This window comes from Rutilus rutilus (genome assembly GCF_951802725.1).
Source record: "Rutilus rutilus genome assembly, chromosome: 12".
Taxonomy (NCBI): domain Eukaryota; kingdom Metazoa; phylum Chordata; class Actinopteri; order Cypriniformes; family Leuciscidae; genus Rutilus; species Rutilus rutilus.
This window is the reverse complement of record NC_140217.1, coordinates 36,784,450-36,810,638: the sequence shown is the minus strand read 5'-3', so window position 1 is coordinate 36,810,638 and position 26,189 is coordinate 36,784,450. Positions and strand designations below refer to the sequence as shown.

At 38.7% G+C, this 26,189-nt stretch overlaps 1 protein-coding gene across 10 annotated transcripts in view; it reads left to right on the top strand.

The window, feature by feature from the left end:
• The window catches only part of ptprt (protein tyrosine phosphatase receptor type T), a 238,621-nt gene that overhangs the window by 26,362 nt on the left and 186,070 nt on the right, over positions 1 to 26,189 (top strand). For all 10 annotated transcript variants that reach the window (XM_084425071.1, XM_084425070.1, XM_084425064.1 and 7 more), the window contains exon 2: positions 20,039 to 20,160. In XM_084425071.1, the coding sequence (XP_084281197.1) occupies positions 20,039 to 20,160 (122 nt within the window). The remainder of the gene's footprint in view (positions 1 to 20,038; positions 20,161 to 26,189) is intronic.

The following is a 26,189-nucleotide window of genomic DNA, read 5'->3' as shown; positions in this document are numbered from 1 at the left end:
CCGGCCCGTCTGGCACCAACAACCATGCCACGCTCAAAATTGCTTAAATCACCTTTCTTTCCCATTCTGACATTCAGTTTGGAGTTCAGGATATTGTCTTGACCAGGACCACACCCCTAAATGCATTGAAGCAACTGCCATGTGATTGGTTGATTAGATAATTGCATTAATGAGAAATTGAACAGGTGTTCCTAATAATCCTTTAGGTGAGTGTATGTGTGTATATATATATATATAATAATATTATTATTATTATTATTATTATTATTTTAAGAGGCAGTGTAGAGAAAAAATTCTCTGATAGCCGAGGCACTCCTTAATTAAAATGTCTTTATTACAAAAATGACATGTCCTAACTGGACAACTTTAAAATGCCCACGCGTAGCGGCATAATTATTATTATTTATTATTTTTACATACACAAGTACTCAAATTAATGAATGTACATTTGTGATAAACTATTTCTTTCAATATTTTTTCTATTTCTTTGTAAGTGGCAGAAAGCGGTCTGTGCACCGTATGGACCCTAAAAACAGCCATGTAAGCTGTAATGAACATGGACACACACACACATTTTGTCACACGCACACACACATATTTTTAGGCCATTATGGTCCATATGGTGCAACGCAGCTGGTTCAAGCGTGTATGTGTGTGTAGTAGTGCAAGGTAAACTCTCCTCTCTCAGGGTGAAAATTGCTGTCTTTGTCCTTGTGGGTAAAAGCTCTCTGCGAACCTCCTCATTTATTACCTGCTCACAGGTGCAAATGGAGCAAATCGTTGCCGTCCATCAGACAGTGGGAAGCATTGGAGTGTCCTGCTGCGTTACTGGCCGTTCTTTAACCACAAACACATGCTCAGTGTAGGGGAAAGATTTGTAATAAAATCTCTTGAATGTTAATGTGTAGGTCTAATACTGGAGAAGGTAATGGCTGTAAAAAACTGCTGAATTCAGGAGGACGAGGCCTTGCGCCGGCCCCTACAGAACACACTGCTTAATGAGCCATCTCTGCTCCGATCAACATACACACACAGGCATAAACACTCCGCTATCACTGTAGACAAGGTTTGGGAGAGCACAGTAGCTCAAATGAACCCAGAAATTAAGCGTGTGACCTTGAATATACAATTTGTTTGGTGTTTAAAAGCTTCCTCTTTAAGATTGGCAAGGGAATAAGGTCTCCTGGTCTCTCGCTAGCAGGGACCAGTAAAGACCTCGGCTATGATCCTTTGTTTGTGTTTCTATTTTCAGGAATATCATGTACTCATGCAGAGGAATTCAATATGGAATACTGAATCTATTTGTTTTTGCAACTTTCACATAATGTCAAACATAAACTTATTTCACCAATACGCTTTCTTCAGTTCATCCATCCATCCAGGCTTTCTTCCTATCTGTCTATCTATCCATCCATCAGTCTATCCATCTTTCTGTCCCAGTGTCCCTCCCTCCATCCATCCATCCATCCATCCATCCTTTCTTCCCTCATCTGTCTATCCATCCATCCGTCCATCTGTTTTCCTTCCCCCATCCATCCATCCATCCATCCATCCATCCATCCATCCATCCATCCATCCATCCATCCATTTTTCTTCCCCATCCGTCCATCCATCCATCCTCTTTCTTTTCCCATCCATCCGTCCAGCCATCCTGTTTGTCTTCCCCATTTGTCCATCCATCCATCCATCCATCCATCCATCCATCCATCCATCCATCCATCCATCCATCCATTTTGTTTTCCTCATACTTCCATCCATCCATCCATCCATCCATCCATCCATTTTCCTTTCCTCATCCTTCTATCCATCCATCTGTTTTCCTTCCTTGCGCCCTTGCATTATCCTTGTCTTTCTTTCTTGTTAATGTTATTTTATAAGACTCTAATGATGAACTGTTTTCTGTCTGCTTTTTCCAAGTCATCATTCAGATGGCTTCTTTTCTGCCACGACAATGAATGGCACTGAATACTGAGCAAGTGTTTTTCAAATCAACAAAAGCTTTATTTCTGTGTATTTGCAGTCAAATAAAAGACGCAGTTGGATGCCTGTTTAACTGATCGTACAAATTGACTTTGATCTCAGGGTAGTAAAGCCCATTATTTGCTTGAAGGACACACAAACATCACAGTACTAATATCATTTCTTTTCACAAATGTGTGTGTAATTCTTTATACAGCTCTTTTCTTTTTGTTGTTGTCTTGACTGTTTTGAACATATTGAATGACATTGTTGCAATGTGTACATCTTCACTGCATTCAGTAATGTTTGAAGGATGGATGCTTGGTAGTTTGAAAGTATGAATTGTAAAACATGAAACTGCAAGAGACAGAAAGAGACTTATTTTTTGGGGCATTAGAGGTATCATTGGTGCTTTCTGTCAAACACATACGTTTGTGCAGGTCTGACTGGCTTGACCATATTGCTCCATATCTCTTTCCAAGAGGTTTTGTTTTGAGTAGGGAACGTTCAGAGTGAGCGTTTAAGTGTGTGTGTGTGTGTTTCTGTGAGTCTCTCTGTCAATGTTGGACCCTAAAACTGCTGACAGCTCTTTGAGGTCACAAGGGCCACTGAAATGAACTGAACCGAACCACTTACACAGACTTGTATTCTTCATCTGCCAGTCACTCTTTCAGCTCTATAGACCAGAGAAAGGAAGCAGATAGAAAGAGAGAGAGAGAGAAAAAACATTTTTTTTTTTTTTTTTTAGAAACCTTTGAACAAATCTTGTATGCTAAGAATGAAGCTTCACCATTTGTGCTTGAGGCATAAATGATACCTTAAATCATGTGGCTTGTTGAGAGGGATGTGCTATTATTTTTCTAAACAATCTTCTACCTTTGCCTGATAGATGATAAAATGGGCAAAATTATACTTTTATCGAAGGAGATAAGTGTTACTTGAGCAGCAAATCAGTACATTAAAATGATTTATTAAAAGGATCATGTGACACTAAAGACTGGATTCAGCTTTGCATCACAGGAATAAATTACATTCTAAAATATATTCAAGTAGATTTTCTTTTTTCTTGTAACAATATTGCTGTTTTTTCTGTATTTTGATCAAATATGTGCAGCATTGGTGAGCATATAAGAGACTTCTCTCAAAAAAACACAAACTTTTGAATGGTGGTGCATTTGGTGAAGTAAACCAAACTGCTAAAAACTGGACAAATCTAGTCTTATAATTCTCTGTTATTTTAATTAAGATCCATTTTGTGTGGCTGCCTGCGAGGAAGATGAGTTGTAATACATCCTTGCATATTAGAGAAAATGTCCTTTAGATTGCGGTGATCTTAGGATAACAGTGCTGGGCATTTATGAGTTATTTCTCTCTCTTTTATAGCTGTAAGGAGTCAGGAAGGAGAACTTTTTGAATGGTAGACTCTGAAAGTGTCTCTCGTAACTCCGGTGAATTTTAAGATGGAGCCATTCATCATTCTTGTCATTTTTGTCTCGAGCATCTGTGTCTTTTGGGCCAGTGGACTTTTCTTTTTTTTTGCCTTTGACGGGCTCACAGAACCTCATTTTATTCCCACTGCGGTTCTTTATGCAGTCCATCTGTTGGTTTTTATATAGTTTCCTTATAGTCCTGCTTTAAGTGTAAAACAAATAAAATGGTATCTCTCACAAAATGTCTAAATGTACCATAATTGTGCTGTGATCCTGATATGTGGAAATTCAATGCTTGGCCACTCCAGAGAAAGGCATTATGGGTGATTTAGTTTCGGTTCAGCCTGCCTTGCTGAGATATGTTACCCAAACGACTGTGGATGTCTGAGGTGCTCTTCAGATATAGGAGCTGACAGGGAAATATCTGTCCCATTTAAAGGTTGGCTTGTTGTGCAGTAAACTGTATGGCTGGGATATCTGAAGATGTAGCTGAACACACAACCTTCGACAGGCCTCCTCAGCATCCCTCGCTTGAGTAAACCACTAGTTGATTGGAAAATTGCAGCGTTCAATGTAATGAAATGGCAAGATTTTTACAAATCGCACACTCACACCTCTCTGGTTCGTTCTTCAATTAATCACAGTGCTTTTAGATTAGTGGTAATAGGCAATAGGTCAAATTTGTTAATGTTTGTACATAAAAAAAAAGAAGCTTAATACAGTTGGAAGTGTCTGGATTCTAGATGAGCTTTTTGGCTGTACTGAAGGCCTAAAGGAGTGTCTGGATCCTCTTAGCACATTTATAGAAGTTGGAGGATGTTGGACAGTTTTCTATCTATCTCTCCCCTTCCTCAATCATTGAGTATGTGGTGACTGATGAGGCCTTTGGAGACTCGTGTTGTGTGTGTACTAGCAGTTCTGTTTCAGCCCATACAAGTGTTTTTGTCATTATCACCATATAGAGTTTTGTAAGCATGTTTGTGTGTGTGCACTTATCTACTCAAGAGTATGTCTGAATATGTTCCTAAGTGGGCATTTTACTTGAAGGAAGTACTAATCACATGATGACGAGTTGCTTAACAGGGTTACATATCTAAACCGCTAATTAATATGCTTTCTAATTGCTGTGTAATGAATTGCTTGTTAGGCGACGAGTTGCAAGTGCTCCTGTAGTACGGCAATGTCATTTACGACTAAAGGCAAACATGGAGGATTGCGTATAGTCTCGAAACGATTCAGATGAACTGCTAGGGTTAGTATGCACTTCATATTCAGTGCAGCTCATGGGCTGATGCCATTCAGATCGACATGTACTCTTGTGACCTCAATTAAGTTTTTGTTTGCAGGCAATAATGCTTAGCATGGATCAGCAGTGTGTGTGTGTGTGTGTGTGTGTGTGCGCATGTGTCATACCTGTCCAAACTTATAAACCCTCTGCTAGGTGTTTATAGGAAGCCCGCAGCCCATAGCAATGCCTCAATGCACCTTCACTCTCTCAGAGCGAGACATGACCTCTTTTATGTTCTGCGCTGGGCAGGTTGACCCCAGGTGTGTGTGGATTTGTTCATGTGCACATGACACACTCCCCCCACAGCCAAACTACTGGCTTCCTCTGTCTGTCAATGTGACCGTCTGAGCAGTATGTCTTCTTCTTTTTTTTTTCTTTTTTCTATTTTAACTTTAAAATCTTGATAGTGTTCCAAACAATGAGTGTAATTCATCAGTAGCATCAGCCCTTAGCCAGCTAGAATCCATCCTGCAATGATTCCGCTAAAGTGAAGCGCTAATAAAGCGGAGTCATTTCCACAGAGATCAGCGGGACTGGTTCTGGATCAGTGTTCCACGTTTGGCTGAGATCATGAATCTGTGGGTTGGAGAAATCTGCTGTCTGAACAGGTGCTCTGTGTGGTGAGGAAGGTAGGAGAGCTGAAAACAGTGAATAGAAACAGTACTGAGTGCATACTTTTGAATTTGGATGGCTAAGCTTCTTTAAACTTGTTTTTTTTGGGGTGTTTTCAGCCTTTTTTCTCACTTTGCTTTTTATGATTGATGCTTGCCAAGGCTTTTTTAATATAAAAAATACAGTAAAAATAAAGTTAAAAGTAGGCTACTGTAAAAAAGAATACAGTAATATTGTGAAACATTATTACAATTTCAAATAAGTTCTATATTGATATATTTTAAAATATGATTTATTCCTGTGATGGTAAAGCTGAATTTTCAGCATCATTACTCCAGTCTTCAGTGTCACATGATCCTTCAGAAATCATTCTAATAAGCTGATTTGCTGCTTAAGAACATAACTTATTATTATTATCAGTGTTGAAAACTGTGACCAGCCCCCCAGATTCTTATCAGATTCATATCCAACAAACTTAATTGAAAGTAATGTCCCAGTGAGTTGACTCAGTAAACACTTTTCAGTGAGTTCATTCGCTGAAGGATTTGTCAGACTGATTCAGATTCATAACTGCTGGGTTTTTGAAAGTCAATTATAAAAGTCATTTGTTGTGATTCAGACTTCAGATTTTGCTGTATGTTTGTTGTGTACAGTCTGTGAGGACAACTCAAAAGTTTTCTTGACATTATTTTGCGTTACACAGGGGTTTTTTTTTGTTTTGTTTTTTAATCTCATAACATTCATTTTTGGCAATTTTTTGGGAAAATAAATGTAAATGTAATGCTATCTATTTTATAAAATTTTGAACATCTTTAATTATCAAAGTTGGCATCAATGGTTCCATGAAGAAACTTTAACATCCATAGAACCTTTCAACTGCACAAAAGGTTCTTTATAGTGGAAAAAGGTTCTTTAGATTAGTAAAATGTTCTTCGCACTATGAATTATTTTTTTAAGAACTGTTCTTTGGGGAACCTTAAATGGCTCTTTAATGTCATCACGCGAAAACCCCTTTTAAAAACTTTAACTCTGTGTGTTGGTTTATCTTTGCAAATTCCGATGATGCTTTCAGCTACCAATAAAAGTGTACTATTCTTAGCTCTGTTTAGCATATTTTTCCATATCTAAATCCATTCCGCAGAATTCCACAGTTTCCCCCACGATCAGCAACGAAAATGTAGAAAATGTGTGACAGATTCCGGGCAGACCTAAAGTTGTGCTGACAGTGATAGTACTGTTTACCTAACCGTGTGTGTGTGTGTTTGGGTGTGTGTGTGTGAGTTTAAATTGGCGAAGTAATAAAATGTCATATCAGCAGAGCTTGGCTAAACGGCAAGAAATCAGAACGTCTGCTAAATATTCATGACAGGTTACAGGAGCGTGAAGCCATGTGTGTGCGTTTTCTGGTCCCTGCGCAGAATCTGCCATCACATGCCACCAATCCAGATGATAATGAACCGTTTGCATGCACGCTTCATTCTGAAGGTCACACACCCACACAGGACCTGACAGTAAATGAAGGACAGGTGAAGAGTCTATCAATCTAGTTAACATATACATGACTTTGACAGCAACCCAGTCCATTTAGAATATCCAGTGGCAGATTATTCCAGAGAGTGACATTCAAAATGTGTGTTTGTGTCTCCGTGTGTGTGTATGTGTAAGGGGCAGTGGATTACTGTAAGATTAGATGCTTTGCTTGACTGGGAATCCTCCCATAATATATAATAATTACATGGATCATTGCTTTCCCACCTCAGAGAGAAAGAGAGAGATAGAGAGAGAGGGCCAAATGAATTCAATTTCATCTGAGCTCCTCCATGCTGATGAGGAGAACGGTCTTATGGGATATGGTGAGGATGACAGCATGCATTACTGCTCTCGTTTCACTAATCACTCCATCCAGCACTTCTCTATCATCCGACTGTCCTCTTTCTCCTGTCCTTCGCTCACCCATATGTTTTATGCCTCCACTTTGTACTTAACTTACTGAAACTTTGCTTCATACAGATCTTTCTGAAGCTTTCCTTTCAGTTTGACTGACTTTTCTTTATGCCTTAAAGGGACAGATCTTCTAAATACAAAGTTCTGTCACGAAACTCTTGATGGCACAGGTCCTTAAAGGGGCATTCCACCCATTTGAACATTGTTTTTTATTTAAAGTGGGTCATATATGTAGTCGAAATGTAATATAAATTTTGAATTTGGTCCCTTCCGAGGAAAGACAAAAAATAACTTCAGGACGCATTTGTATGAAAGACAACAACTCCCACAATGCACCACATTGCACAGCTCCGCAAGCCACTCCCACTAATCCAGAAAGCGCATATCTGCCTATAAGAGAAATCACTCTTCCGTCTACAAGGCTAGGTACCACCAGAGCTTGAAATTCATTTCACATTCACACAAAATGTCTAGTTAGTTGGCGAACTCATTACTCCTCGTTTGTATTTCTTTCGAAAAGGTGAATTATTGCATGGTACCTGGATGTTCAGTCAGAACATATGCGGTGCGAAACTAGGATAGTTCTCAACACAAACGTCCGTGTCCTCGTCTGATTCAGAGATTTCGTCCAGGAGAAATTGTCATCGTTGAAATTCTTTGCCGCAGACGGACTCTATCTCTGTGTTCGTAGTTGCATAGTGAGATCACCGGCGCCACCAGTCCGCCCTAACTCGAGCCAGTCTGGGCTCCTCGTCCGCGGCAGGCAGGTCTTCTGCCTCGGCTGCTCTTCGCTATAATGTGGCTTGTAAAGGTTGCCACAAACACCTGATTCAAGCATCAGACTTCCGAAATCCTCTTCTATATCATATTGATCACTCTCCTCCGCTATTGTCATAACTTTACATCTGTCTCCACAGCGCCTGTTAGCTTAGCTTCAAACAAGATGGAGGATATTGCTTTCAGTTTCAGAGAGTAAAGTCCCACCCACTGATCTGTAATAGGTCTGTAGCGTGAGCGGGTCCCGCCCCTTGGGAAAGATGAGGAACTAGTGCTTGTAGTCTCAACAGAAATCCCCCCCTCTTACACTTCACAAAAAATGACGATTTTTGCGTCATTGTAGGAGGAAGTGTAAAAGGTAAATAACGGATTTCTCCCGTCTCAGGGGAAAATGAGAGAGTGTTGCACGACCATTCAATAGTATGACTGGGTTTCTAACAATGCAAAGCTTAATGCAAATGGGTGGAGTGTCCCTTTAATTCAACCTGCTTGCAATCACATCATTCTCTATAGGGCACAGCTGATTGGTTCCTGCTGTATCAGTAGCCAATGAGCTCGCTGCTCAACCTTCAAATACTTGGTTAGCATTTGCCTTAGCATTGCAATGCACTTTCAGAAACCCTCCACCTTCCCCAGCTTCACCTGCATAGATCTGCTACAGGTAATACATATACATGTTATTGTATAGCAGCAGCATGTCTTAAGGCCCGGGTATACTTAATTTTCCGCATTCAGACGCGTCTCCCGTGCAGTCGTGTCGGCACAGCTTTCAAAGTATACTCAACCGCGGATGAGCGCGGACGGCCAAGTTCGACTCATGCGCAGTACAGTTGTTGTGACTCTTACAGATGCACATTAATGATTTCTTTTTGGCCATTTTTTATATTATTTATATACATTACCGTTAAAAAGTTTGAGGTAAGATTTTAATGCAAATAATAAAACTGCATTCTTCTGCATTCAACACAGTACGCACAATTACAATGTTACAAAATATTTCTCTTTCAAATAAATGCTGTTCTTTTGAACTTTCTATTCATCAAATAATCCCGAAACAAATTTGTCAGTTTCCACAAAAATATTAGGCAGCGCAACTGTTTTTAACATTGATAATAATCAGAAATGTTTCTTGAGCAGCAAATCAGCATATTAGAATGATTTCTGGAGGATCATGTGACACTGAAGAGTAATGACGCTGGAAATTCAGCTTTGCATCACAGGAATAAATTACATTTATAAAATATAATCAAATAGAAAACAGTTATTTTAAGTTGTAATAATATTTCACAACATTACTGTTTTTCCTATATTTCCTATAAATTCAGCCTTGGTGAGCAGAACTCTTCTTTGAAAAACATGCGTTGTCCTAAACGTCTTATTTTGCATTCCACAGAAGAAAAACAGAAATAATACAGGTTTTAAGCAACACAAATATTCGTAAATGAATCCACCCTGTTTCTCAGATCAGTTCTTAAATCCTTTAATTCATTTCTGTGTCTTTTCCCGCCTCTCTCTCCTCACTGCAGGACAGCACGACTCCCTCTACAGGCAGTGATAAGGGTGAAAGGAGGGAAATGAGAGAGGAGGGAGTTAGAGGGGAGAGAGGGGCTAAGACAGGAAGAGAAGGGGGTTAGTGGGCATCCCTGCGGAGCGCACGAAGCAATAGATGGACCTGTAATGAGCACCTGAGAGAGAGTGGTGGAAAGAGTTAGAGAAAGACAAAAAGAGTGGGAGTTAAGCTTAAAAATATTGCAATCCTCAAGCAAGGATCAGCTCAGAAATGTGGCAGTGTTTCTCCTGCACCCGCACAAAAACACACTGACGTGACGTTAACTCTTTCTCATTGTTATTGTGTGGTGTTCGTACAGCACTGTTAATGTAGGGGTTTAATTATTGCTTTAACATCTGCATAAAAGCTGTTGTGTACACACACCAGCGCATAGTTACACAATTTAATCACAGTGCCGGGGACCTGATGCAGCTGATAATTCAGCAAGTGGCGCTGGACTAGAATACTGACAATCACAGCCTAAGAACGGTAAACACACACACACACACGTGCGCGCACACACACAAATAGCCTTGTAGAATACTAATACACACACCACTCCCACCAGAGGCCACTGGGTGCTAAATTAGATTGGCAATTGAAATATGTTTTTCTATGCTAATTTACTGCCTCTGTTTCTCTCTGACAGAGTTTCATTAGCCACTCTCACTAACACCTCACTTGAGGCTGAACGACAACTTTAAAAGAAGTAAATGAGAATACGTTTCCATTTTACTTGCATATTTGCATAAATAAGTGCCAAATTGACAATCACACATGCACACACGCAAATGTTTTATTCAGTTTTTTTTTTATTTTTTAATGTAAAATGAAACTAAGCAGAAATTAGCAAGCAGCTAGCTACACAATATGACTTCCAAAAAAATTCCCCTGATAATTAAAGGAATAGTTCATCCATAAATGAAAATGTTATTGTATTGTTTATTGCTTTGTTACTTTTTTTATTAATAATAATAACAATAGTGTTAACATCTGTCTTCTCTAAAAGTAGTCAGTTGGTAGCTCTGTGTGAGGAACCAGCCCATTCTCATCCCAAGGCGTCATATACTGACGCTTTTGACATTTCGTCTACATCGAACGCACATGGCACCCTTTAGCGTCAATATGAGACGCAGATAGATACGGGCCAGAAGGCGCCTCCTAGCGGTCTAACCCTAACCCTACCCCAGACCTAAACCTACCCATAACCGAACAAAGCTCTGTGCGTGTCATATTGACACTAAAGGGTGCCATGTGCGTTCGATGTAGACGAAATGTCAAAAGCGTCAGTATATGACGCCCTAGGATGAGAATGCGTTGGAGGAACAGACCAAAATTCAGGTTATTTACTAAAAATCTTGCTCTTGCAATTCTCCTTTGCCCTTATATAAATGTTTGCATTGCATTTGGTCATGACATATTCAATGGCATGATGTTGAGGTGCCATTTTGAACCTCAATGTAAAAAAAGTTTTCCATGAAAAATTACCTTCAGAACATTTGGAATATACTTACGGTGCTTTTATGAAGTTTCTTTGGAAAATGTCTTATTTTGTTGCGGTGCACAAATATATTTTTTGGGTGAACTTTAATCTTTGCACCTCGGCATGAAAGAGCAGTTCAATTATTGCACTATAAACTGCAACATTACACCTATTAATGTAAAACTTCATGCAAATTGCACAGTTAAGCACGTCACTGTGAGCTTTCCTCGAGAACAGTCATGCAGGTGAAGATCTCTGACACTCATTTCTCACTCAGCACTTGAACTTTAGTTTTTTTTTTCCTCTCTGGTATTTCACACGCTCAGGTTTTTGACAGCCTGGGTGCCGGGAGTATTTCAAATGAGCATGTTCAGTTCAAACCCCGTACAGAAGGGCACTTTGAAGTGCACTTTGACAATGCTTTTAGTGTTCCTCCTTAAACGCTCTCAATATTTTTATATTGAGAGCTTCGCTCTGCCACTTCAGTCATTTTTTTCTTTTCTTTTTCTTTTTCTTTTTCTTTTTCTTTTTTGGGCTGATAGGTTTTGTCGAACAGGTGACGCGTAACAAGCATCTCCCCAGGTGAAAATTTCCCAAGAGGCATGCATGACCCTGAAGCTTCAGCGTGACATTAAATCTAACAAAGCGCATTGCTGGAAACACTCACTATACGTTTGCAGTTTTCAGACACAGAGATCCATTATGGCTTGTACAGAGTGCATGGGGTTTCAGAGCAGTGTTGCATTGGCGCAGGGAGTGCTCTGCGGTCGGGATGTTCATAGAGAGCCGCTACTGTATTAATGGTTAAGGGTTGGTATAAATGGGCTGACAACACATATGTATGGTATTGGAGACCATATTAGTATCAGCTAGTGTTTGCGGTTAATTATATGCATTGATCTGTTTATTAGAATTATGATGCCTGCTTTTTACATGCAATTCTATGGCATGTTTGTTCACCTGTTTTATGGTCTCCATACCAAGATGCACAATTTGAGGTATTATTCATGTTCGTAGCACAAGCGGTGTGGGGTGAGTTAAACTCCAAATTCTTTGGGTTAGGTCCTTGTATATAGATCCTAGAGAACCTTTGCCTCCTGGGCTGAATCCCTTAAATGGGAAGTTTAACAGCTCTTTGAAGCGTGCATTCCTCTGGCATGTTTGTGTTTGTTTGTGTGTGTGTGTGCATATGAGCCAGTGATAGCAGTTGAGCTGATTGGAACGGACAGAGATGGATGGCAATGTACAGACATATAAAAGCTGCTGTGTGCATGAGGGTGTGTGTTTGTGAGTGGCTCAGTAATAAAAATCTTCAGCTGTCTGAAAAGTGCGCTGCTAACCTTATGAAAACTGTCAGGAACATTTCTGTCAAAAAATAAAATTTAAATAAAAGAAATGAATAAATAAATATTTAAATATTAAATATTATTTATTTTATTTGTTGTTATAGAACTATTAAGATTTTTTTGTGACATGTTTACATGTATTTCATTCTCTGTACTGTAATGCAAAATGTATTTATTTGTTTTATGCTTTAAAAATCACTGTATTATAGTAAGTTTTACTGTAAATAAAGCTGACAAAGAAATTTAAATTAAAAAAGTGTATTAACGTAGTGACAATCTACTACAAGAATCATTGAGAATTATGGAATTTACAACAAATGCATTACAGTAAGCGAATGTGGGGGAAATTTGCTTATTTGTGATTAAATTAATGTCTCATAGCAAACACTCTTCATTGTCTTTACGGAGATACTATTTTGTAGGTCTTTTTGTCAATTGTGGGGTGAAATTTGACACTTTTTGAGACCCCATAACTTTTACAAAAACATCAGTTGTAAATTAGTCATTTGTAGAAGATGCTGAATATATAGTATGATCATAAAAATATGTGAGAATTGGTATGTAATGTTTGAAGTTTGTGAGCACATTTGCTGTCTGTGTGTGTATGTCCTCTCATTGCCGACCACGGGACGAACAAGAGAGCGGTAGGACGTTTTTATTTATGACCCGTCCAAAGCGGCAGAAACAGTTGTTTAGAGTTGCACACGCAGACGTGTTTTACTGCCCGAATGAGCTTTCATTTCTCTAGTAATCATTTTTTAAGGGAAGAAAAACTGCAGGACATGCAGTTTGTGGCAGCTAATAATTTTTATTGGCAAATTTTTAAGACCCGAAGTGCAGCACTGGAACATTTGTCATTTTTAATCAGAGAGAGAGTCTCCTGAGGTGTGTTCTGTGTTACCTGAGGCGGCTCTACCTTCCCCGAATGTGAATTCTGCTGTTTCGGCTGCCAACCTCCACTTGGCCTCTGTGGAGGGGGAAAAATAATAATTAACTTCCAAGGACATACAGTATTGAGACTATGAGTCTGTCTGTCTGCAGGGGGAAACTCCATAAAATGAGGTAGAAAAGTGAGCTGTAAAGACTTAAACGGACAAATACACATCACTAGGAAAAAGTAACAGGTATTGTATATACAAACCATTTGTGCTTCAAACATGGTTGGTACCTGAAATTGCATGTGGTATTACTCTTCTAATCAACTTTCAACTTGGACCAGGAAGAAACCACCCAGAACACTTTAGTAACATTGAAAATCGAAACAACTGCCTAAAGGTGCCATGGATTGCCATTGAAGTCTTATTTCGCCTGCAGAACATTGCCGAACAATGGTAAATGTTTCCTCACATTAATAAGTGGTCACTTTTAAAAATGCATTAAAACCACCTAGAACATCTTAGCAATGTCCTGACAAACAGCTTAGCATCATGGTGGCAAGTTTTGCATGAGTTTAATATATAGTAAGATATACTATTTGCTATATTGGCATATACTGTATATTAAAGCCAAAATGATATTTAGCATCCCATTCATTGACAACCATATAAACATTCACAGCACTATCTAGATAACAAGCTGGCGGACAATTCTGGAAGTTCGGTCGAATACAGGTTATTTTCGCTATATATAAAACATACAATATGCTTCATATATGTAAATATGCACTACTTTAATGACAAGACAAGGTGATGTAGCTGTTGTGGAAAAAACTAATAAACAATACCAGTCAATCGTTCTTCCCTCTGCAATGTTTAAAGTTCGTGGCCCGCCCAACTTGGGAACTACGTAAATGAGAGGGTGAGAGGGTGTTCATGTCCAATTTTTAACTAGGAAACTTGTATTTATGATAATTCCGATAGCATGTGAAAGCAGCATAATGGCTGATGTCCGTAGGAAGTTTCATTCCAGCTGGAGTCAGTGTGTGAGAACAAGCCAGGTCAAGAGAAGACTTCCCAAGTTCAGCTGAGTCACCTTTTAGCACTAATCAAATTCCCAGAGTTTTTGAAACACAAGCATTTGGTAACTGGTTAATTACCAATTATTCAACAAAAAAGCTCTGTATAGGAATAAACACGGCATTTGTCAGCAGAACGGCAGGGTATTGTAAAAGGTGAGAATTGAGTATTTGGCAAAGGCATGTTGCATTTTCACTTGGTCTGTGGGGGAAAGTGCTTTGGCACAGAATGTCCAGTCAAAACTGCTTTTCTAATGCTGATATTTAACTCCAGAGTGTTGCAGCCGAAGGTGTAAAATGTGATTTTTAGTTACACAACGTGTGGATCCATGGGAGTGGTGCGGGGTACAGAACCCCGTAATCCTTGTAGCGTTTTAAAGGTGCGAAAACCTACTCGAGCAACACAACACTTCCCACTCTCGCTGGAGAAAGTGTGAATGTCTGTTGGGCGCCTGTTCTTGGAGGACCCGAGTCCTGCTGTCTTTGTGTGGGTGTAATGTGTACTAAATGAAGGAATCACTGAGGTGTGTACAGCTAATACATGGGGACGTATGAATGAGTTTGAACAATTAGGAAGTTGGCGTTGGGTAGGGCGGTAAATATCCGCTCGGGCGTGGGTGGACTGGCACCTCTTTGTCCTTCTGTTGTAAGTGAAACTAGGAAATCAGCGTCTGTCCGGCAGGCACGGCTGCACCTGTAGCACAGATGATGGATGGGAGAGATTTGCGGCGCACAATGGATTCTGTGGCCCGAACGGACAAGGTTAAAGGCGGCAGGTGAGGTGGAAAAAGTGGCATTAGCTTAGGTTGACGGAGTTGCTACATTGAATGAGTGACAAGCTCGCTAGAGAGCCGCTGCACGTGTTTGTGCGCTAAAAGGTGTTGGGAGCCGGGAAACAAGTATGTGATGTGGAGTTTCCTTTCTCGTTGTATGCTCGTGTCAGGCCTATCTCTTGCTTAATTCAGAGCGACAAGCCATGCGAGGTTGCCTTCAAAAAGAGTGTGTGTATGTGTGTACGTGTTTCACGGATTAAATTGGCCGACTTACTCCTGGTTCATGCAGCATATAGAGCTAAACATAGAGGGTTTTTATAGTTTTATGTATCTAAACAGTAAAAAACCTAGCTCTTTTGTATTATGTTTTATAATGTATACATACATTTATTTATAATGTATACATACATACATACATACATACATATATATATGTATATTAGAGGATTAGAGTAGATTTTCATTTCTTCCATATGATAGATTTGAATGTGGCTTGAAACTGAAAATAAACTATATAGATGATGAGATTTTAAACATCACTTTGATCGCTGCATTAACAGCAGATATCTGAGCTATTATCTGTGTTTAGTGGGGTGGACATAATCACTTTAGTTTCAAACCGACTATTTGTCTTCTCGACTGGAAATGCCGCTGGTGAGGGCCAAGAAAGACACAGCATATGCTTATGACTAATGCACTTAAACTCTCAAACATGAACATAACTTCAATATCTATTAACTAAGATCTTAAATAAAGTAAGAAAACATTCAGTTAGTTGACATTGACAGCTTTCCTGGCTTTCCGTGTTTTCACTGTTATACGGTAGGGGGCGCTATTATGCATCTTCTGAGAGTACTGAATCTCCTCATCAAAACGCAGGCGAATAAGAAGCAGAAACAAGCAATAGCATGTAAGCAGATGCTTATGTAAAATAATGCGTTCATCAACATTAAACAGAATATAAATCAAAAGTGTCTAACGTTACTGAATAAAATGTCGACCCAGGACGAGCTATAGGACTGTACAAGCATTAGGGGAGTTGATGGACTCGATCTACTCCATCTATGTTTTGATCACCGTTTTGAATCTGATCCAGGCGTAGTCTTTGATAAAAACACAATTTTCTCAGCTTTTTGTTCAAAATGTAGCTTTTTATTAAACTTACCCACATTCAAATGTTGATAAAAAAAGAATGCCTGAAGCTATAATAAAACTTTTTTTTTGTTTGTTTTTTAAAGCAGAGGCTCTGTTCTTTTTATTTATATATTGCATTTTCAAATATTCATAAAAAAAAATTATGAAACTTATGAAACCATGAAACTTTTGTGAAAATGATCAAAAATGCTGCATGAGCTGGCTGGCAACTTTTTTTTCAAAAATTCTGATGGGGAAAGAGTTAAATTAAAAAAGACACATCATATTGTTTTCTGTTTTGTTTTGTTTTGTTTTGTTTTTACAGAAACAGGCCCAACTTTTTAAGAGAACTGTAAGACCCTTCCACCACTGTTCCTGTACATGCCAGTTCTTTTTCAGAGCGTAAACAAATCCTTCTGTTAATCTAGCAGATGTTACCCACCCACCTCTTCCACATCTGCCCCAAATCTCACTTCTTCATTTCCTGAGCTGTGAAATCATCTCGAAGTTCATCAAGAGCTCCTGATAGGGCAGCACGAGCGCTCTGTTCGATAAACATGGTATTGACAGCGTGCCAGCGGTAGGGCATATGCCAGCGAGCTGTGAGAGGTGTGGAGCAATGAGCAGCAGATGTGAGGGACGAGTCCAGCTCGTACCGATGCCACGTCTGCCACTGATGAGTTTGGAAACTCTTGCTTGTTGCTGTGGGGCAACTTATCAATAATGGATCAAATTGGTAGGCAACATTAATTAGAGGAGAGATACATTTGTGCGAGTGTGTGTGCAATGTGATTTCATTAGCATATCGGTACTAGCTTTTTTTAGTACATTTCTATACATTTTGATAGACAGTGAGTACATTTACATGCACGTTCTGAAACCGATAATGCTTAAGCGACGGCGTAAGATCATAAATGGCTTAAGAATAAACCGATTGAAAGAGCTAGATTTTTTTTTTTGCCCATTACCCTGATTTTGGGAGTTACCCTGATGTTAACACCTTAACCTGCGTTCTGTCATCTTATTGAAGTGCGCTGTGTGACAAGAAACTAAGCGTCCGTGTTTGGCAGATTTGAGCGCATCCAGCCACAGTGAATGATTCGCAGTAGAGAAATATCGCAAATTCTGACTTTTTCATGACCCAAGAAATATAAAAAGATGTGTTCTCATCTTGTGCAGCCAAAGGAAAAATGGTACAGTTGAACAAACTTCAAAAATGAGAGGAGAATGAGTCTGTGTAAGTTTCCCGCTGACATTTTGAAATACTCTGGGTTTATTTAACATCACAACTCACATGATAAATAGCGTGAAATACATGGATGCCTAAGTTTTGACGTCACCATCGGGGAATAACCAGTTTTTTTTTTATACAGTCTTGTAAACGTGGTTTACTTGCATTGCCAGGTTATTGATTTGCATGTCATTGCAATATTGCAATAAACAGATTTTTGGTAGTTAACAACATATTGGTGTGCATGTAAACGTGCTCAATGTTGACAGCATAAACAAGGCATTGTTTGACTTTAGAGACTTAGAGGTTCATAGAACACAGTTCATGGAATTTACAGGTTGATTTTATTTTATTTTTAATTAAGAAATGTTTTTTTTTTATGTATTACTTTTAATCACTTTTTTTTTTTAAACTTGACATTAGTTTCACTACACTCTGTTTCTGTACAGAACTTAACAGGATTTTGTCAGGCGCTTCATATATAGAACCTTTTAGGGGTTCCCATCATGGGATAATTTTATGGATTTAGTTTTAATTAACCAATTTTCTTTCATTTTTAATTTTAATTAAATTTGATGAATTAAGCGGTTCATAAACCTAATTTATCGCTAGGAAAATGTGAAATAACAGTTTAAACATGAAAGTATTATGCAGTCATTTAAGACATTTCTCCTTAATAAAGTGTTCTTTAAAATTGAGTCAAGAACCTAAGGGTTCTAAATAGAACCCCATTGAACATTTTGTCTAAGACTGTATGTTCTGTGTGATTTCTACAGAATGAATGACTGAAATATGTTTGTTTTACCATAATATTGTTTCACTTATATTTCATAGTGATTGAGCTTTCTTGAGCCATACATAGAATGCAAATTACTTAACTTTTTTTAGTCTCAATTGAATTGAATTTATAAACAAAATAGTCATTTATAAAGGTCTTTACTCTGTTATTTATTGATAAATTCTAAGTCCTGCAATGTGTTTGAGTTTTTAACACAGTCACCTGTGGGAGTAAACTCAGAGTAAACAAGAGTGACAAATCAGAGATTTAAAAAGTCTTTGTACTAAAGTTGTACAAATGTAAAAAGCTTTTTTTTTTTTTTTTTTACTTTAGATGCTATAAATGATACAGTGTTATATACTAATGTGTACAAATACCTAAACATCCCTCTACAAACCCAAAATTCAGTACAAAAACATGCACTGTAATGCTATGCTAATTGTTTGTCACTTTTTTTTTTTATTGAGTATGAAAACGTCTTCTTTCCCCAGCGTAGGCTGAGGACAAGCAGGGTGGCAGTATGAATGTGTGCACACTTCAAAGTCAATTAGGAACCGAGAGTTACATAAACTACAAGAGACCCTATTTCTTCTTCTGCTGCTGTCTGAACTGAACCCCAGTGGGCAGAAGTGTTCCACAAAATCACGTCTTTGACTGGTTAATTCTTTCCTACTAGGCCCTCCGATCGCTCCCCCTGGAAAATTCTGAATATTTTACAATTGTTGTTTTTACGGTTGTGCGATTTCTTTGAGAATACCTTTGATGTGGTTTGCGAATCTTGCTAGTATTGTAGGATTCATCGCCTTTCGGCGCTCGTGGCAAATTAATTATTTTTGTAGCATTTTAATCCTCTTGTGTTGCTTAATACGCAGGGGCAAATTAAGACGGCAGTGAATATTTGGTCCTTGAAATCTGCAGAAATATAAATGTAAGTATCCTGCAGGCAGAAGTTTCATCATGTTGAATCTGAGCACTTAACGTGCATACAAGCTAAAGAGATTTCCGCGTTGTGTCGTACAGAAACAACGCCCCAGATGCTGATTGGTCAATACAGTATTCCTGTCAGAGTAATATTATTTGAAAACCTGTTTATTAACTCACAAAAGTCTGTACGTCTGACACACACACAAAAAAAATACAATGAGTTCTTTTTGCATAAAGAAAATAATATTTAAATTTAATTTATTTATTTTTTAATAGATTTTTTTTTAATGACAGTTTCACATTTTGTCCCAAATTATCATTATCATAATGTATCTGGACTTTTTTTTTGTAATATCAATCAGATTAAAATAATATAATATAATGATTTTTAAAATTAAAATAGGAATTTATCAAAATTAAACTGAATACAGCATGTACAACCATAACAAACAAACAAACAACCAAACAAATAAATATTCAGAGAATATATAAATTTGCTTGATAAAGCAATATTTTAATAGAAATCTGTGATCGTAATATTTTTTATTTCATAAAAGCTGTGCTGCACTGTGTCACTCTAGTGCACGTCATATAGTATTGACCATTTCTATTCACAATACAGTACACCCTTTTGCACCTTACTGCTTAAATAATCCCTCTCTCTAAAATAGGAGACAAGAAGACGTGTGCTATTTCATCCTGGGTTTCTAATCCTTGGCTCCCGGCTAGCATAAAGCTTAATGCGGTGGAAAATCGTGTTTTTAGCGAAGATGAAGTAATGATGGCACTCCGTGGCTTAATCATGTTGACATATGCCATCTTCCCCTCTTTTCTCTCCTGTGTGTTCTGTAGGCAGCTGTTCGTTTGAAGAGCACTACAGTAATTGTGGCTACAGCGTGGCGTTGGGGACTAATGGCTTCGCCTGGGAGCAAGTCAACACCTGGGAGAGACCCTCCATGGACGCGGCCGTTCCCACAGGTATGGGATACACCTACATGCCTCACTCTTTCCTGTTTTATTTCTCTCTTTCTCTTCTATTGAAGACTTTTTAAAGGAATAGTTCACTCAAAAATGAAAATGGTAATTTATGTGAAGCATTTCTATGATGCTCCAAACTGACATAAAACACCATTACAATGCATTATAGAGTGCATCATTAGAGTTCCAGAAGTAAAAATTCCACATATATATTCTTGTAATATACATAATCAACATCTTTAAAGCTGCAGTCCGTAACTCTTTTGGGGTTAAAATGATCCAAAATAAATGTTTGAGCAAGTACATAACCAGCCAGTGTTCAAAACTATCTGCTTGCCGTAGCTCGATTCAAAACGGTAAGCTTGTAATAATGTTTTTAACTCCAGCGGTACTGGTGGATTTCCACAGGAAATTCGAGCATGTCTTTGTGTCATTACGTCACATCTGTCCACATAAAGAAGAGTCTCGGCTAGTAGGCTATGTTGAGTGTGAGGATGTTGGAGGTGGAGATTTATAGCCTTTTCTCACATGATATAATTAAACTTATCAATTTGATGGCGGATCTAGAAAGGTTCAAACGACAATCACCAGTGACTGGAGATTCACCCGTTGTAAAATGCAAAAGACTTCGGACTTCGGAGTGGCTACAGAAAAAAGGACTGTAACCGGGCGTAAGCAAAAACAAGGATAAAAACATCGGAAGGGGTTTTGAAAGGTGGCGTGAACTCCGTGTTTTGAAGGGGTTCAAAACAGACGATGAGACGGCTTTTTTTCTGCTGGACAGGTAAGACATAAGCGATCGTTAGATTTAATCAGCGCGATTTACTGCCATGCTTCTTTTCCCTTAGTTGGTCAGAACAAAAGTGGATGTTATTTGTTCAGATGACATTTTCATCTGAACAAATGGACATTTTCATTTCTTCCAAAAAGTAGAATCTGTGATTGAGAATGCCAGGATCCACACCGGCGGCGACTGACAGCCGCACATTCTCCTCAAAACATTGGATTCATCCGCGCTGTGCCGTGCCGAGGCACAACCCACGTAAAGTTACGCACTGCAGCTTTAAATCAGTAGTTTTAAAGTTATGCCTTTTGTAAAACTATTATGTAATTTGCAATGCTTGTAGTTCTTTCCCTCTTTAAAGCCGTTTAGTTCTTTTTTGCTTCAAATCAAAATTTGTGATGTTGTGATTTACATCGTAGCTGTTCGGTTTTGGTTATGGCGTACATTATAACTCTTTGACTTTTTAAAAATCCCTTTAGGAAAATGTATTGGTAAAAATATTTTCAGAACCAATGCCACAGGAAAAAGTGGGCGGGCACTGTTACACTAGGTTGATGCACTATATTGCAAGTCTCCTGATGTGGCTACACGTCACATCACTTTCACTTTCTATGACCATACGCACACCAGCGGCACCACTCGGCATCTGTCCAACTGAGACTCCAGCTGTTCAAAATCATGCTGCGCCACAGCGTCACCCACATATAGTTAACATTCAAATTAAAATACAACGATTTGGGACAAATATATGTACGTACTGACTTCACCCTAGGAGAGTATATAAGAAATGTGTATTGTGCATTTTTCAGAAACAGGTTTGTTTTTGTGGCTTGAATAAATATGCTTAATATAGAGAAATAATATAGATCATCCTTTCCGTTTTCGTGTTTTTTTTTCTTCTTCAAATACCTTAATTCAAACTCATTGATGCCACTTTGTTCTTTCTTGAAGTGAACTTTGTCCTGTATGGTGATTAGATTCACTGTTTTGGACTGCCGCCTTGAAATACAGAATGGCACGACCGGTGTGCATAAGCCTGCATGTGAGATGTCCGAGGCTCGGCGCGGGAAGCCACTTTTTCCAACTCGTTCTCATAAAGGCCGAATGTCCAAGACTTTTGGGCAAAAAGTGCCCTGACATCTTTATTGCTACGTGCAGGTAAACTCATGGCAATTATAAGAGAAGTCACAGAGAATTAATTAAATTTTATTTTTTATTTTTTTGTGTGGAATCCGCAAACAGTTAGCCTAGAAATCTAGACGCACCCTAGCGGCAGCAACATTTATTTTGCAGCCAGGGCAGTCTAGCAACTCTCCATAGACTTTCGAGCTGCAAAAACCTAAATTGGGTCAGGCCAATCACGTCGCATATAGAGTATGCGGGACGGGCTTAACATATGACGACAGAGTTGCGACGGTTCCCTGGCTGCTAACTTGAAAACAAAGAATGACGGCTGCTCATCGGCTTTGGACGCGACTCTGGAGGACTTGGAGTTAAGTTTTTCTTTGAGAAAAGAGCCAAGAACGGCACTTAAGTCATTCTTAAAAAAAGGAAGATGTGTTCGTAGTTTTGCCGGCCAGATATGGCAAAAGTTGAATCTATCAACACGCTCTGGTTGGTTGAAGCGCTGTCCTATTGCGTGCAGAGGGAATTTGAAAGACAGCCGTTTATCCCGCCCCTCGGATTGAGCGTGTCTATGGTGAGTTGCCAGACCTAACATCTTGATGTAGGTCTGGCTTGCCAGGCTAGCAAACAGTGATTGACTGTCTTAAAGCTGAAAGCAATACAATGATTCCGAATCAGATTTAATAATACATATATTTAAATCTAAGCTGTGATTTTGATAATCTGGTTTATTTCTGATATTTTTGTTTTGGCTAGTAGAAGTTCTGAATGGCAACTAACTTAAAAATTTAGCAGCCAAATTGGCTGGTGAGTGAAAAAGCTCATTTCAAACCCTGTGGAGAAGGCACTTTGGCCTCCAGTCTGTCTCGAAGTCTATCTCTTTCTCTCTCAGTCCATCTCTCTCTGAAGCTCGGCAGTAGTTCACAGTGAGACAAATGGCAATCAAGTTCGCTGTCACTCTCACTCAGCCATCTCCTGCAGCGCTCAACAACCTCTGTCTCACAGCACCCTTAAAGACAATAGAGTCAGCTACACAACTGCGTCTCTCCCCGTCAGCTTATTTAACCCCATTTGCTCCCTACACACTACATCTGACACAAAAGCACCCCGTCTTACAGACGCTCCATTGGAAAAGATGCTTAAAAAAGACATCCTTATAAATGACGATTTTGGGGGGTTAGTGTGCTCCTTTCAAAGTGCTAGAAGTTTAGGATTACTCTAGTGAAAGCACCTTTGCCAGAACGGGTACAGTGCTTTATAATGTGATTCCTGTTTAGGACACTGTATTGAGTCACCACTTGATGTCCAAAGTAAAATCTGGGTCCTGAAGCAAAACCAGTTGAGACGCACTGTTTTGAGGAAACGAGGTCGTCAACAGCATCAAACAAAATCTAGCCGAAAACATCAAAGTCTAGTAATTTTTCTCTATTGGGGGCACTAGCATCAGGCCCCATCTGATAAAAATACACAAGCACTCATTAATAAATAAACGGCTGAAGAAGCACCATCTGCGCGTGTTGATGTCATCAGGATCTGATTGTCTAATCAGGGGAGGAAATTGGGCCGCGGCATGATCCTTCCGTCATTAAGCCCTGTGGAGATGCACCGATATCAGTCTCTCCTTTCTGATTGTAGACGGCACTTAATACAGTGTTCAGTGAATTACACCCAGGATGCAAAAGACCTGATGAAAAGTAGCAATTGAAGACTGTATCCACAGGAAAACTGTATTGCTCAGAGGTTGCTCTTTTATAGCTCAGGAGACCTAATCAAAGACTTTAGATATAAAAAGACGACACACTCATGTTACTATGAATGGGAAAAAGTTCAACGTGCAATATGGAATAAATCCCGCCTTCTAAATAAAAGAGCCAATCACTGATTGGTAAAGTCATTGCGTTAAAGGGACTTTTTTGGAAGTGTGCTTCTTTGCATAATAAGTGCTACTTAGATTACAGCCAGTGTTGAATATCCTAAATTCCATGATGATGGAATTCAATATCTCCAGAGTAAATAAATGAATAGGGTAAAAATTTTAACTAGCAGATATCACCATGAAACTTTCCCAGTTGATTACCTACATTAAGATGAGATTAAATAAGATGATAATTAAATATGCGCTAATTTGCATATATTTTAAAAAACGAAATCTGAGTATTGGATAAAGCCAGGTTAAAAATGAGTTTTTCATTGTGTTCACATATTAGATGGGAAAAAAATTACAGAGGGACTTATGGATATATACTTTTGTTATCCTGTAAATCAGACAATACTGTCAATAGCCTTAAAAAAATGATTTTCGCCATGTTTTTTGGAATAAAATGTTATATAAATCAGGCTAGGAATAATATATTTACAAATCCCTCTGTAAATGTCTTCATAATATAACTAGGTACAAGACTGGAAAGTTTGGTGTATATAGGTGCTACTGACGTGGAGATTTCGGACTTGGAGTATGAGAGAAAAGTCATTTTGAGAAAACCGGCTTTAAAGATTTATCATCAGCCAATGAGATTGTGCATTCAGCCCTTTTACTTTCACGATTGGTTGCTGATAAAAAGGAAATTACCATATTTGGCAGAGATACGGCAGAGATCGCGGAGCAGCGGGAGGATTAAGAACGCAAACTTTTGTTGAATTTATGCGAAATCTACAGACGCAAACAGACAAAGTGTAATAAAATAAAGACCTAAATGTGTATTTCAGACTTTTTTTCACCACAAGTCTAAAAGAAGACATGTTATTGAAGACAAATATCCAAAAATCTCAAAATTGACCAGTAAAAAAAACAATGTTTTTGCCTGCCGTGTCTCGCCTTAACTCATTTGGTAGCGATTGCATTGTCATCTACATTGCGCAGCTGATTGGTTGCTGTTGCATCAGCGGCCTATGAGCTGCGGCTCAACATTCAAATACTGGTAGTGTTTGCTGTTTGCAGACTGCAGTGCTTTTTCAGATACCCTCCACCTTCCCCAGCTCCACCTGTATAGATCTGCTGTAGGGTTATTACATGTAATGTAATGTTATTACATGTTATTACATTTTTTCCGCCAAGACCAAATACATTAATATTGCCATATCCATGACCATGCGAATCTCTATTACCATGCCAATCTCTCAGAGAGCAAAAAGATAGAATCATAATATGATCTTTGAAGAGTAATGTTTTAGGGCATATTCAGATTTTAAATGTCAACTTCAGTATCTTGGCAAGAGTGTGTGAGAGAATATTAGGATATTTGTATTAGAAGAAATCTTGTGGATTTAAATGCATATCCCCTTTTCTTCTCCATTTAGTCTCATTGTTGCCTAGGAGAATCAATTGCTATAATATGGAGGTATCATTTGTGGTTTGTTTTCTTTACGGGCAGAGCAAGAAAAGGTAGAGCGATAGAGAGAGAAAGGCGACTCAGGTGGGGATGAAGGCACCTTAATGTGTTCTTACAGGAAGCGTAATGAAGCCTGTCAGTCGCCACTGTTTCATTTTATTCCTCCGTGGACCGCGGGTCACTAGCATCAATACAATCCATTCCTCTCATTACTGCCGCCCTCTGAGGGCTTCAGAGACCAGCTCCTCCAGGGAAAATACATCTGTGAATGAGATGTTGTGGCCAGGTGCACATGCTCTTATTGCTCTCAGAGAGGAGACCAATCATCCCTGCGATGTCACACTCTAAAATGTTGAGCGAGGGAATGTGCACCAGTACTTTTAGTTAGTTAATTCATGTAGTCAAGCTCAACAGTGGCTTTGATGCCAAAAACATCAAATTTTAGGCAGCAGTGTGCACATATGAATTGAGAAAGTTTCTGATTAACACGTACAATAGTATTCATATGTTTTTTAGACATCTGCTTTTGTGTTCCAAGGTAGAAAGGGGCAAAAAAATAAAAAAATAAATTGGTTTGGAGCAACATGAGAGTGAGTAAATGATGACAAAATTTTCCTTTTTGGGTGAACTATCCCTTTAAATGTAAGATTGGTCTGGGTATTTTTAGTCTGTGAGGTTTGGGGTCACTTGTTTGTTTTTTTAAAGAAAAACCAAGTATCTTTTTGAACGGTTTAGACTGCGTTCATAGCTTTGCTATGTGTTTGATTTCTAAAACTTTTTGGACCTTTAAT